The sequence below is a fragment of the Hypanus sabinus genome, chromosome 4, assembly GCF_030144855.1.
Source record: "Hypanus sabinus isolate sHypSab1 chromosome 4, sHypSab1.hap1, whole genome shotgun sequence".
Classification (NCBI taxonomy): Eukaryota; Metazoa; Chordata; class Chondrichthyes; order Myliobatiformes; family Dasyatidae; genus Hypanus; species Hypanus sabinus.
In genome coordinates, this window is record NC_082709.1 from 35,845,992 (window position 1) to 35,859,168 (window position 13,177).

General features: G+C 39.8%; 1 protein-coding gene across 1 annotated transcript in view; it reads left to right on the forward strand.

The window, feature by feature from the left end:
• The window catches only part of itgav (integrin, alpha V), a 109,569-nt gene that overhangs the window by 55,931 nt on the left and 40,461 nt on the right, over nt 1–13,177 (forward strand). Inside the window, exons 12-13 of the mRNA XM_059966815.1 lie at nt 4,282–4,487; nt 10,297–10,488. Of these exons, the coding sequence (XP_059822798.1) occupies nt 4,282–4,487; nt 10,297–10,488 (398 nt within the window). The remainder of the gene's footprint in view (nt 1–4,281; nt 4,488–10,296; nt 10,489–13,177) is intronic.

Below are 13,177 nucleotides of genomic sequence, written 5' to 3' on the forward strand. Positions count from 1 at the left end.
TGAAGTTGAAATCGTCACAGGATTAACAGTTGATTCTTTAGGAATTATCTGGTGTAGTGAAAGTCAACAGAATCATAGTGATTTTATGTTTCGAACTGGATGTTGACTTTTCCACATTAAATGTCACAAGATGTTTCATAACTATTAGTAGACTTTGATGGTGAGCTGCACATGGACCTACATTCTAAAGAATATCCTAAGGAAGGAAAAGGGTCTCCGATCAGAAGTCCCTACAAAGGACTATGAGAGGAGCTGAGAGGATAATGGGGATCTCCCTACTATCCATCGTGAGCATTTATCAGGAGTGCAGCGTGCAGGGCTCTTAGTATTATCAAGGATGCCTCTCATCCATCCAACAACCTCTCTGTCTTTCTACCATCAGGCAAGATACTCCAATACATAAAACAAGAATGGTCAAGATGGGAAACAGTTTCTTCCCTCAGGCCATTAGGCTTCTGAACTCCCTATGCATTGCATTCGAGTTGTCACCAGTGAATCTGTTCTGTACCTTATGATAGTTAATTTATGCACTTTATTTATGTGTAATTCCTTGCTTTCCTAAGTTGTGTGTGTGTTATGTATACTACTGCGCTTTACACCTCAGTCCAGAGAAACATCATCTCATTTGACAGTATACATGTATAAAATTAAATGACAATAATATTGACTGGGCTGGAGTGGACTATTTTAAAGCCCGGTACTTTAAGTGGTAAAATACTGGCAGCAATAATGTTGGTATACTTACTGCGGGTGGATATAGTCAATAGAGTTCAGAGGAAGCAATGTTAGACCGTCCTGGAGTTGGAGCACATACTGGGGCACATGTTCCAGAGCCAGAAGTCTCTGGATGAGTCACTTGGTCCAGAGTGGCCTCAGTGCCATCAAACACTGGGAGCCCCGCTCCAAGTGTGTTAGTGTAGTCCAATGTACTATGAGTGGTGTCTTGACATGGGCAACTAGCTCTTTAAAAAGATTGACAGCCAGTGAGGACCCACTGGCAGATGTGGCTGTCAAAGGTTTTGGTGCATTTGCAGCTACTGAATGTTTCCAAACACCTGAGATGTGCAAATATTCAGTAACATTCATAAATAAAACAAAGCATTAAGTGGTTTGACATAATGCAGAAAAAGGCAATCAAGGAAGTCAATTGTTTTATGATTTAAATAGGTTTGTTTTTTCATTTTTATAATGCAAAGGCAACCAGACATCCCTTCTCCCAAGAGTCAGTTTCTCCCATTCCCTTAAATAGCAACTGTTGTGCTTGTCTATCCAAGGCCTTAGAGCTGAGAAGTCTGTGCATCACCCAGATGGACTTCATGATTTGTGCATTAAGACAGAACAGGGACCCTTGTGGCTGGTGGAGGCTGACTGGAAGATCTCATGTCCAGCTGAGGCCAGCACCAGAATCCAGGACATCCAAGGAAAGTTCTGGAGGTGGTACACACAATGCACCCCCATTGAAAGCAGGGACCACTTTTTGTCGTAGAAGACAAGAAAATGTTGGAGGCAGTTAAAGGCATTTTAACGTTAAGAGATTTGTCATTGGAAAGACTGATGAAAGTTTGATATTTAGAAATGAATATGAGTTGATCCTATAAACTTGTAAGGTTTTATAAAGTATGCTGGGAAAGGTAAATCGATAGAAGTTGTATTAATGGTATCTGTATAAATAGTATTAATCATATTAGAAAACTAGTTAAATGCTCTTCATCACTTCATTACAATAAGCACAAATATTCATAAATAAAATCTTGAAAATCATTTTATAAATATATAGTTTCTGAGTTGAAAACATTGGATTCTCTTTCCAATGCAAGAGTTGAGATAAAACAGCTTTTCTCATTTTCATTTATCCCATGACAATATTCTGCACATGGGAGTTTAATTGGATCTAATAATGAGACATTTATTTACCCAAATTCAGACAACAATTTTGCAGTGTAAATCTTGATTATCACAAATCTTGGTGTGGAAAGTATGTTATTGAATGCGCCAGGTACTCGGTGCAAGGGAGGCAATAAAAATAAACCATTAAATAACAGACATGCATGATTGCAGTTTGATACCTAGTGCTTTTGTATTGCCTGTTCCTGGATAAAACCCTTCCATTTCTGTAATTTGTGTTCTAGAAATGTCGCAATCACTTTAATCTCCTTTTAATCTTGTATAGAAGAAAAGAATTATGGTCTGATAGTTTACAATATAATCCTTATTTCAGTAAATAACTTCTCAAAAGCATAACTTAAATTCATTGGAAGAACAAGATCAATTGAATTGGTAAATAGCTGCTAAATCTCTTATTCTTGCCCAAGCCTGGAACAGTTGATCTTTCCCCTTAACATGATCACATGGCTTCAAAAGATCTTTCACAATAGGTTTTAGCTGCTAATTAATGGGGTTTATGAGAAATAAAGGGCAGGTCATCCAATTTCTTATCCAGCCATGTTGCAGCTGTGACATTTTGGACTATTTTTGGTTAATTTGTTTGCAGATATGCCGAGCTCAGCAGTTATGTCCCTGAGATCAGCAATTTCATAATTAGTGAATTTTTTACATGCAGATATAATTTAGGAGATCTGAAACAAGAGCTCACCATTGCTGCTGTGACTAATCTCTTGACTAATTTTATGACATAATACTGAGAGGGTTGAAAACTTTGTGCTGAGATTGTTGAACTCCCAGAGCAGAGAGAAGTTATTCTGTGGAACATAGGAGACTAAGAGGTTACTTACAAAGCTGTATAAGATCATGAATGCACTCGGTCTTTTTTGCTGAGGTTGGGGAACTGAGAACAAGATGGTTTAGATTTGAAAACTGTCTGAGTTATACAGCACAGGAACAGGCCCTTTGGCTCAGCTGGTCTACATTGACAAAAAGGGGAAAGGTTTTTTAGGAACATGAGGGACAACTTTATTACACAGAGAATGGTACCTCTGTGGAATGAGCTGTCAGAGGATGTGGTTGAGATAGATTCAATATCATATTTTAAAATGTATTTGTATATGTACAGTACGTGTATAGAAAGGGTTTGTGTTTTGGGCCAAATGCTGGCAAATATTCTAGCTTGGATGGACCTCTTGGTAGATCATAATGCCATAAGACACGGGAACAGAATTAGGCCATTCAACCCATCGAGTCTGCTCCACAATTCCATCATGGCTGATCCCGGATCCCACTCAATCCCATACACCTGCCTTTATGCCAAATTCTTTGACATCCTGACCGAGCAAGAAACGATCAACTCCTGCCTTAAATATGCCCATGGACTTCACCTCCACCACAGTCTGTGGCAGAACATTCCACAGATTCACTACTCTCGGGCTAAAAAAAATCCTCTTTGCCTCTGTTCTAAAGGGTTGCTCCTCAATTTTGAGGCTGTCCCCTGTAGTTCTGGATACCCCCACCATAGGAAACATCTTCTCTAAATCCACCCTATCTAATCATTTCAACATTTGGTGGGTTTTAATGAGATCATCCCCACAATCTTCTGAATTCCATTCAGTTCAGGCCCAAAGCTGCCAAACACTGCTCATATATTAACCCCTTCAATCCTGAAAATGGTAGGTAAAGACCAATTGTGCCAAAGGACCGCAGCATAAAAGCCAGGACCAAAAGGTTCTGGGACAGCTTTTTTCACCAGGCCATCAGGCTGATTAACTTGCACTGATTTGAGTGTATTTCTATCTTACATTGACTGTTCTATTTATTATAAATGACTATGATTGCACATTTAGATGGAGACGTAACATAAAGGTTTTTACTCAAGTACATGAAGAATGTAAGAAATAAAGTCGACAGTGCTTCTCCCTATAGATGCTGCCTGGCTTGCTGCGTTCCACCAGCATTTTGTGTATGTTGTTTGAATTTCCAGCATCTGCAGATTTCCTCGTGTTTGACTGAAACGATGATTTGAGCAGCCATTAAGTTAGTGTTGGTAATATTGCTTAACATTATCATAGAACCCTCCAACACAATTGGGTGTAATGGATTTAGTTTCTAGAGAAACATTGCTTCTGGAATCTTGCAGCTAAAGCTGATAACAAATTTAGGAATAAATAGCAATTATTATTTGCTAATATATTTGTACGACACCTTAAAAGCTTACGTACATTAGCCCAGTGATAGAAATAACTTATCAAAATGATTATCAAAACAGCTTGATGATACCGGACTGCACATAATATAAAATTGCTCCTTTTTTCTAAATCACTGTGCAATCATACAGTAATTCTGGAGCAATTATTTCTCACTAACTCCTAATGCTGCTATTCTCTCTTCTAGATTAGATGACCTGTTGGCTGGAGCACCACTTTTTATGGTTCGTGGCTCTGATGGGAAATACAGAGAGGTGGGACAAGTGTATATTTATTTACAAGACGCTCCAACTAGTTTTAAAAATTCCATGAAGCTGACTGGCACAGAGACTTATGCAAGATTTGGATCTTCAATTACACCTTTGGGAGACTTGGATCAGGATGGCTATAAAGGTGGGTTCTAGGGCTTTTTTTTTAAAAAAAAACAACTTTTGTTTACCTGCGCCTTTTCTAATGTTTTGGTTATTAATGATATTCAGAGGCCTTTAGTGTTCAGAGTTGATTTAACTGTACAAATAGACCTTGCCTTTTTGATGTATACCTTTGCGGTTAATACTAATAAAAGCTAAATTCATTTTAGATTTAGTCTCTACTCTCAAGTCTATCCTGAGTTGCACCTGAAAAATAAGAAAAGAAATATATATATGAGAGAGAGAGACACACACAGGCAGGCAGACACACCATCTGCTCAATCACCATCCTACTCCTCCCCCATCCCACCACACCACCACAAACAAATCTCATAAATTTCTCTCTTCCAGTTTAGAAAAAGATTGGCCAGCATAAGTAAAGTGTGTTGTCAGCGTAGATGTTTTGTAGTATCTAGGGAAGGGTATCTTTTGTGCTCCAGGAGTGTTCAGGCTACACAGTGTCCTTGTTCACAGTAGTTTGTGCTGCTGAAATGGAGGAGGACATTTTTGAAGGCATCCAGTATTAATTTAGTAACAGGTTAATTTGAGAACATCTGACGTTTTATTACACCTTTGTATTCTCCATCCAGAAATGAAACATTGTTGCTGAAACGAGGAAATCTGTAGATGCTGGAAATTCAGGAAATTATTGCTGAAATTCAGTTTAGCTGGGGTGGGGGGTGGTGAAGGGCAGGAATTCACCTGCTGCCTGTCATTTAACTGTCGATCTCTGAAAGCTCTGCTTAAATTATGTTATGTCATAGCAAGTGGGAAATTGATTCGTATTTATTTTGTTGCATTAACTTTGCAGCATGTAACATTTGAAATTTGATGCTCTTGACATTCTTGTCCAAGAGAAATCTATTAATGTTAAATTTAACAAGTTTATAATCATAGTGGCGTTTACTTCTTGGAAAATATCCAGATTATTACTATGGTAACTGCCTGTATCTAAGTTGAGTGCTCTAGTATTCTTTCCCTTTCAAGAGAAATAGATTTTCTCTATCAAGGTGAAGAAATTCTATTTTTATATTCGAGCATCCCTCAATCTTTCGCATTAAGGTAATACGAAATAAATCGTGCAGCCCAGTCACTGTTACGTAATATAAGCCCAACTGTCATTGTACACGCATGGATGTCTGAAATTTACCCTGTAGCTTTTCCCCCATCACAAACATCACCCCTGAAGCAAGAATAGTACTCTTAAGTCCAATGTGCTTTACTGTGAACGCATTGCCTTTTCCTTCAGTCCAGCCTGAAAAGTTTTACTGTAGTAATTTCTGGGGTAGAGACATGTTTGGCATAACCTTGTATTGTGCTGTAGGCTTTCTATGTTTCTATGTAACAATGGTAGCTTGGCCTGGGTTGGAACTTATTTCTGCATCCCTACAAAGTTATGCTGTGATGTTAATGCAACAGTCCTTCATTTATAAAGAACTAAGTATATTACTAGTTTTTCCAAAAGGATGTATCTATGACCATACCGTGGCTAGATTCTTTGAGTTCATGAGCATATGTGGGGACTGTATGGCATAGTGGGTTGTAATAGACGGTGCTTGTAACTTGTGATCAGGAAAAAGTTCCATTCAGTTAAAAATATTGTGTCAATTGGCAATGTTTCATTAGCTTGTTTGCCAAATACAATAGAAATAACCACTCCGCACTTATTCCATGCCAAACTGTAATCTATTTTCTATTAACAAGATTGGACAATTGCGTCTTTTGCTCTTTTGACCAGATGTCTAAGATCCTTGTCCAGAATTTCTGAACCACAACTAAAAGAAAATATGAGCTGCATATTTTCACATTGGATTTAGATCCTGGTTTTTGCATTCTGTAGCAAAGCTGAGTGGGTGATGTCATGTCTTAACAAGCTCACAAAAAGATATGGAAAGTCACTATGATAATGGGCTGTTTGAAGAGAGATTTCTGGGGTGGCTGCAGTTGTTGCAAGGTAGACAACTGTAAGAAAATGGTACTGATTTCAATTGCAACAGTTCCATAGCAAAGTCAGTGATTTTTATGTATCGGCCTCGTATAACACACAAACTTGACCCTGCTGGCCAAGCGCATTCATGTTTTTGTTTTCTTGGTTGGAAATCTCCCTTAGTTTTTGAAAAAAAAAGGCCTGCAAAATTAAAAAAAAAAATAGTTTTCTTTTTAACATAGACATGAAGACTATTATTGAATAGTTTCCTTCAACATGTGCATGGTCTCCAGCCCTCCCATGTTTGCCTTATTTAACCTAAAATTTTGGGGATCTTATTTCTCTTTAGCAGTAATTTTGCAGCAGAAGTATAAAACGTCCCTGTTTGTGTAAATCTGGTTTATATTCTTGGTTAATTGCTGAGCAGTGTTTTCCAAAATCTGTCATTTTTAGAGGAGAGTCATGGGTAGTTGTGGTGGGGGTATGGAACATGGCTATTTATGGACATTTATTAAGTATCTCGGAGACATCTGAAAATGGGGTGGGTGGGCACCTTTAACCTGTCAAGTACTTATTGGCTGAACTTAAAAGTAATCCCGGTTGTCCTATTTCCTGTCTTCTGTAATCTTGCCCATTTTACCTTTCTGATAATTGGTCAACTTTTAAAATGCTATAGTTGAACATGCTGCCACTCCTATCCCTGGCAATGCTTTTCAGATCCTTCTTGCTACGTAAATTATTTTTGTCACTTACTTACATTTTTTTTAAGTTCTTTTGCCAGTAGCCTTCATGCTATGTGGCTTAGGTTTTGACCTTTCTCCCAATGGAGTTAGTTTCTGTCTATACCTGTCATCATTCTGCACTTTTCCTTTGGATTTCTTTGCTGCCTTCCCTGATCTCAGGAAAACAATGTAACCATATAACTACAGTCTCTTATTCCTAAAATTCTCTTAGTAAATTGCTTTCCACCTTCTCTGATGCTTTTCCATGCAGTCTCAGGTGTTGTGTCTGGAACTGGTCCTTAATCTACTTGTGGGCAGCTTCCCTACATTTCTCCAGACACTTCTTTGGCAATCCTCACTTGGATCCTCACTAAATTATGCTGTTTAATCACTGTGTTGATTAAGAGTTACAAACCTCCCATTAAGCTGCTAGCTAAATGTACTGTCTCAAGGAAGCTAAATTTGGTGATATTTTGAGTTAAGCAGATATTTCTGGCTCACGTTTTATGAACGTTACACTCTGTACTTTGTTTCTGTATCTCAGGGTCAAGATTGAATATTAAACATTTTCTACCTTGATTCTTAATGGGAGTTGTCACACTTTAATGGAAACTATTTGGTTGGTGTGATGCTCTATATTAGTGGTCACCAACCTTTTTAAGCCCAAGATCCCCTACCTTGGCCTTAGTGAAAGGCAGGATCAACCCCCAAATCGATTAATTACACACATGCGCACCGGAGCAGAAAAGACTCGAAATAAAACCCCACAGCCCGGAAGTAGAAATAATGCATAAACACCAGGAGGACCCACCGTCTTTTGCACCGCGGACCGGTTTACTATTGACAATATTCTTGTGGGCTGGCTGATGGAGAGGGGGGGTTGTTAATCATGACAGGAAAACAGCGATACTCGAAGCAGGTTCCTTATGTCCAGTCTATTCTGCAATTTAGTTTTCGCAACTCTTGGCACTTAGTTGCTGTCCCACACTGCTCAGGTTTTCTCCACTGAAAAACTCAGCGGGTTTGTCTTTAAGTACAGGGTGTTTGGACTCAGGGTACCGAAGAAGTTTTGAAGGCTTCATTGCCTGATTAGACAGCCTCCGGGCCCAAGCTCCAGCCTCCGGCCTGCTCGCTGCCAGATGCCCTTGCCAGGTGTGGCTGGCCATGGGTGGGGTGAGAGGACAAGATCAGGGCTGGAGGTCCCCATACTGGGGCTATGGCGGTCGCAGTCCGGAGTGAGTGACCGACTGAGCGAGGAGTGCGACAGGACACGCGCCTCCTCCGTTGTAGGATCTATTGGCCGAGAAAAGTTTGTTTCAGTAGATCACAACGAGGTAGCTGCTCTGATGCTTACGAAACGCTGAGCCCGAATTAGGTAGTCGGCGAATATTTTAACATCGGGTTCGCCACGAGCATTTGGTGTGGTAAACAGGTTCAGAGGCGGCTCCCGTCTGTCCGCGCTCCGGGCCCGTAGCATCGGCGGTTCCTGCCAGCTGTGCGAGGCGAACACTGGCGCGAGGGTGTCGCTGCCTTTAGGTGACTGATGACCTTGCGTGCGTTCAAGTTCAACAGTGGGTGTGACAGGGAATGAGGAAAGGTGCATCCGACTCATATTCTTTCCTCGTGGCCCGGTGGTTGGGGACCACTGAAGTACACTGTGTAATGTGGGGACGCTATGCACATGTTCACTGGGCAGAAAGAACGGAACTAAAACCCCGCAACCCGGAAATAATCTCTCAACAATATTTGTGTATTTATTTTTCTTTTTTTTTGGGATCTACTGGGAAAAGTCTCAAAGATCGATGGGTTGGCGACTACTACTCTATATAGTTCAATAATCCTCCATTGCTTTCAAGGATTCGTCATAACCAAATGAGCATGACAAGTGAGATGTTTGTACATGCTCCTCGATAAATGTTGCATTTTCAGAGGCATGAAACATTGGAAGAGGAAGGATGAGCCAGTTAGGAGGGGAGAACTCTTAAAGGCTATTTTCTTAAAATTATAAATAAATGGGAAAAATAGAGTACCAATACCAGAAGTATGAAGCAACAACGATGCTGGAAATGCTCTGCAAGTCAGGTAGCATCTGCAGAGGGAATTGGAGTTGACCGTAAAGGTCAATGATCTTTCAGAACAGAAATTAGTTTTTTTTTATTGTTAGCCCAATGTACTTCTGACTGTTAGACTTAATAAATGCACTCTATTATGTTCTGTAGTGAAATGCTTTCCACAATTTTATTCGAATAATAGAGGAGTGCAGGCACTTTTAAGCTTTATCTTAAACAGTCAAACAAATTATTTTTTCATTTCTGCTGTAATGCAAACAATATGGTGCACAGCTGAATTGTATACTGCCCAGGGCAATCCATCTGGGCCAAGCAAAAGTTCTTGCATATCAGTCACCCTTTTAATCTTATGACTGGTTTGGTTCTGTTCCAATGAATATTTGGGTTGATTAGTATCTTGAAGTATTCCGTAACAGATGTTGCTTATCTCATCTTTGTCAGTTTGTGTCATTTGTATTTGTGGGTGTTCTTTATGACATAGGTGGTTTTGCTTTTCACATTTTTTTTTCCTGTGCAGTTTCTAAGACTGTAGGTCTTACTTAAAAAGGTCTCATTTATGAAAACAAAATTAACACTGAAGTTTTAACTTCATGACTTGGTCTCTTAAAACAACTTCTTTGTCTTCCGTCTCCTGAAGGCAGTGATTCATACAGAGGTATAATTACATTTGAGCCAGCCACACTTTGCTTCTATATCCTGACTCCTAGGGTGTGAATAACTAAAGAGGCCTTCACAATTGAGTCCACCTTGATCTTTATTTTCCACACATATCTTAAGATAAAAGCCTTTGATGTATTTTTCTTAAAAGTTTACTCACACCCTGCAATCAAAGGCTATCGTAAATGAGATCAGCCTGTAATCTTTTAACTAGGTATTACTAATGTAATTAACATTTTCTCTGGGTTAAATCAAATTTGGCAAAATGAGTGAGTGATAAGCAGAAATGATGTATGGGAGAGCTAAAATTTTCACTGAGTGCAAACTGAAGAAGTGAATAATACTACACAATTTATTTTGAGGGAAAAATTTGTAATAGTGACACAGAAGATTAACTATGGTTGCTTTTATCTGTAGATATTGCGATCGGCATTCCTTATGGAGGAGAAAACCGTAAAGGCCTTGTTTATATTTATAATGGGAAGTCTTCCGGTTTAAATCCTCGTCCATCTCAGATGTTAGAAGGACAATGGGCATCTGACAGAATGCCTGCCAGTTTTGGTTATGCTATGAATGGCGCTGTTGACATTGACATAAATGGATATCCAGGTATGTCCAGCAGGTGAAAGTGATCTTAAATTTGTAATCATCCAAGTTAATTTAGATTTTTTAATGTATAAAATATGTTTGGATAATATAGCAGTTGTTTTAATGTACAGTAGATCTGTTTTAACAAAACCAATCTGCTCTCAACCTTATTCCTGTAAGCTGGTTGTGTACACCAAGTGGCTACTTTATTAGGTACTCCCGCTTGTTAATACAAGTATCTAATCAGCCAATCACGTAGCAGCAACTCAAAGCATAAAAGCATGCAGACATGGTCAAGAGGTTAAGTTGTGCTTTAGACCAAACGTCAGAATGAGGAAGAGAGCTAAGTGACTTTGACCGTGGAATGATTGGTGCCAAACGAAGTGGTTTGAATATCTCAGAAACTGCTGATCACCTAGGATTTCCATGCACGAGTCTCGAGATTTTTCAGAGTATGGAGTGGGAAAACAAAAATCAAATGAGCAGCAGTTCTGTGGGCAAAAATGCTTTTTTAATGAGAGAGATCAAATGAAAATGGCCAGACTTAATCAAGCTGACAGGAGGCGACATTAACTCAAATAACCAAATCAAATCAAATTAAATTCAAGTTTAATTATCATTCAACCATACATGAATGCAGCCAAACAAAACAGTGTTCCCCAGGAGCCAAGGTGCAAAATATATACAGCACATGAATCAAAATGGTGAGCAAAAAAAAACAGCCGTGTGTGTGCAGTTGTCTTCATGAATCAACTTTATTCTGAAACACATTATATATGTTACAGTTTTATTTGACTAGAAGGTCAGCTTTCTGGATTGAATCCCATTGGATGCTTCACACTTTTTAATTGAATTATGCTGCTGCTGTTACATCTACTGCTTGTTATGCCATTGGCATTTAGAGCAATAATGAATGTCCTCCATCTCTGGCAATGTTTAGTGCTTCCCTTTATCACATCAGTAGCTTGGTTTTCACAACTGTCAGTCGTTGAAGTTCTGGGTGGAAACTCAGGAATACCTTCACACTCAGATGTAGAAGGATTCTTCATTGCTGTTCCTTTGTGTTACCTGTCAGGGTTATTAACCTTGAGCTGAGCCCCCGAACCTGGAGGACCGGTGGACCACTCTTAGTCTGGCTTCCACCCTTTGACCTGTTTGGCATGGGTGACCCTACCAAGAGCCAAAGCACAAAGCCCTGACTCCAGCCAACACAGCTCTCCGGGTCATTGAGGCACACAAGCCTTCAATCCGTGACAAGGTTGTGGTCCTCTTGGGGGAATTGTACTGCTTGATACCCTCTAAAATATGTTATCAAGATTTTACACATGCTATGCTTAGTCAGGATCCCAATACACCTCGTGTAAAGAAATTTTCAGAAAGTGGTAACTCTTTATTTCAAAAGTGGACTTTTTTTCAAAAGTCAATGAAAATTACTCTTCTAATGATTATTTTCAGCAAAAGTTTCTTTTTACATTTTCATGTGAAGATGTTGACATCTGATATTGTTAAGGCTGTTATTTACATTGAAGAATTGATGGATATGATCATAAGGACTGGAGGGGAGGATGGCTTCTGATTTCCGCACCCTTGCACCACCAATGCACAGTTGTTTCAAGAAGAGCAATACTTTTCCCTTACTAAACCTGAGTATCTCAAAGGTTTCAAAGGTACATTTAATTTCAGAGAAGTGTATACAATATACATTCTGAAATGCTTTTTCTTCACAACTATCCATGAAAACAGAGAAGTGCCCCCAAAGAATGAATGTCACTTGAACGTTAGAACCCTCAAATCCTCCTGCTCCCCTCCCTCCTGTGCGCATGCAGCAGCAAACAATGATCTCCCGCACCAGCAAAGAAAAAAGCCATCGGCACCCATCATCAAGTACTCAAGCATGCAGCTGCTTTGCTGCAAAGACACAGACTTGCAGTTCCACAAAGACAAAGTGTTTGACCAGTACTTGACACACCACAGGCTCTCCCTAATAAGGGAGAAAGAGGTATCTCAGTTTCACAGCGAGAGGGGAGATGTAACAAACAACTTGCTGGTTTATGATGTTGAAAGTCTGTTGCATCGCTTTTTCTGAGCTCTGTGCCCAAAGATCTCAGGTCACAGCCAAGGATCTTCCAACTCCCACGCCACTCCGGCCTTCGATCCACCCGTCTCCAGAGCCACAAAGTCTCGGAGCTCCGAAGGTGAATGAAGCACTCAGGCTGCACCCTTGGCATGTCAAACAATGGCCAGTCATGAAACCCCAAGAGCGGGTCCTATTCCCACAAAGAACCGTAGTCAGCATGTAACTGCAAGTCAGGGTCTTGAAAGGAAAAAAATAGAGATATTCAAGATAGAAATAGAACTGTTTCCGAAGAAGCAAGCAATGGAGTTGCTGTTAGGCACCATTGACTCTCCTAAGCTCTTGAATCCAATGCCATGATGTTGATGCTGAGCGCCAAATTGACGAAAACAGCCTTTCTGATCATTGCCTTCCTTGGATAAGCTCATTAAATCTCAGAATACCCTGGTTCAGCAGTTCAAAGACACTCTGGCAATTAGTCTTTGATTTAGACTGCTGGAGTTGACGTGTTTTGAATGTGGGAGTAGGAATGCTGTTGCATTCCTGTTCAAGATTGCAATGGGATTTTTGTGTTTTCTTGTTGCTAGTGATTGTTTGGAGTCATTTGGGAAGATTGGCAAAGTCCTGTTTCATGTT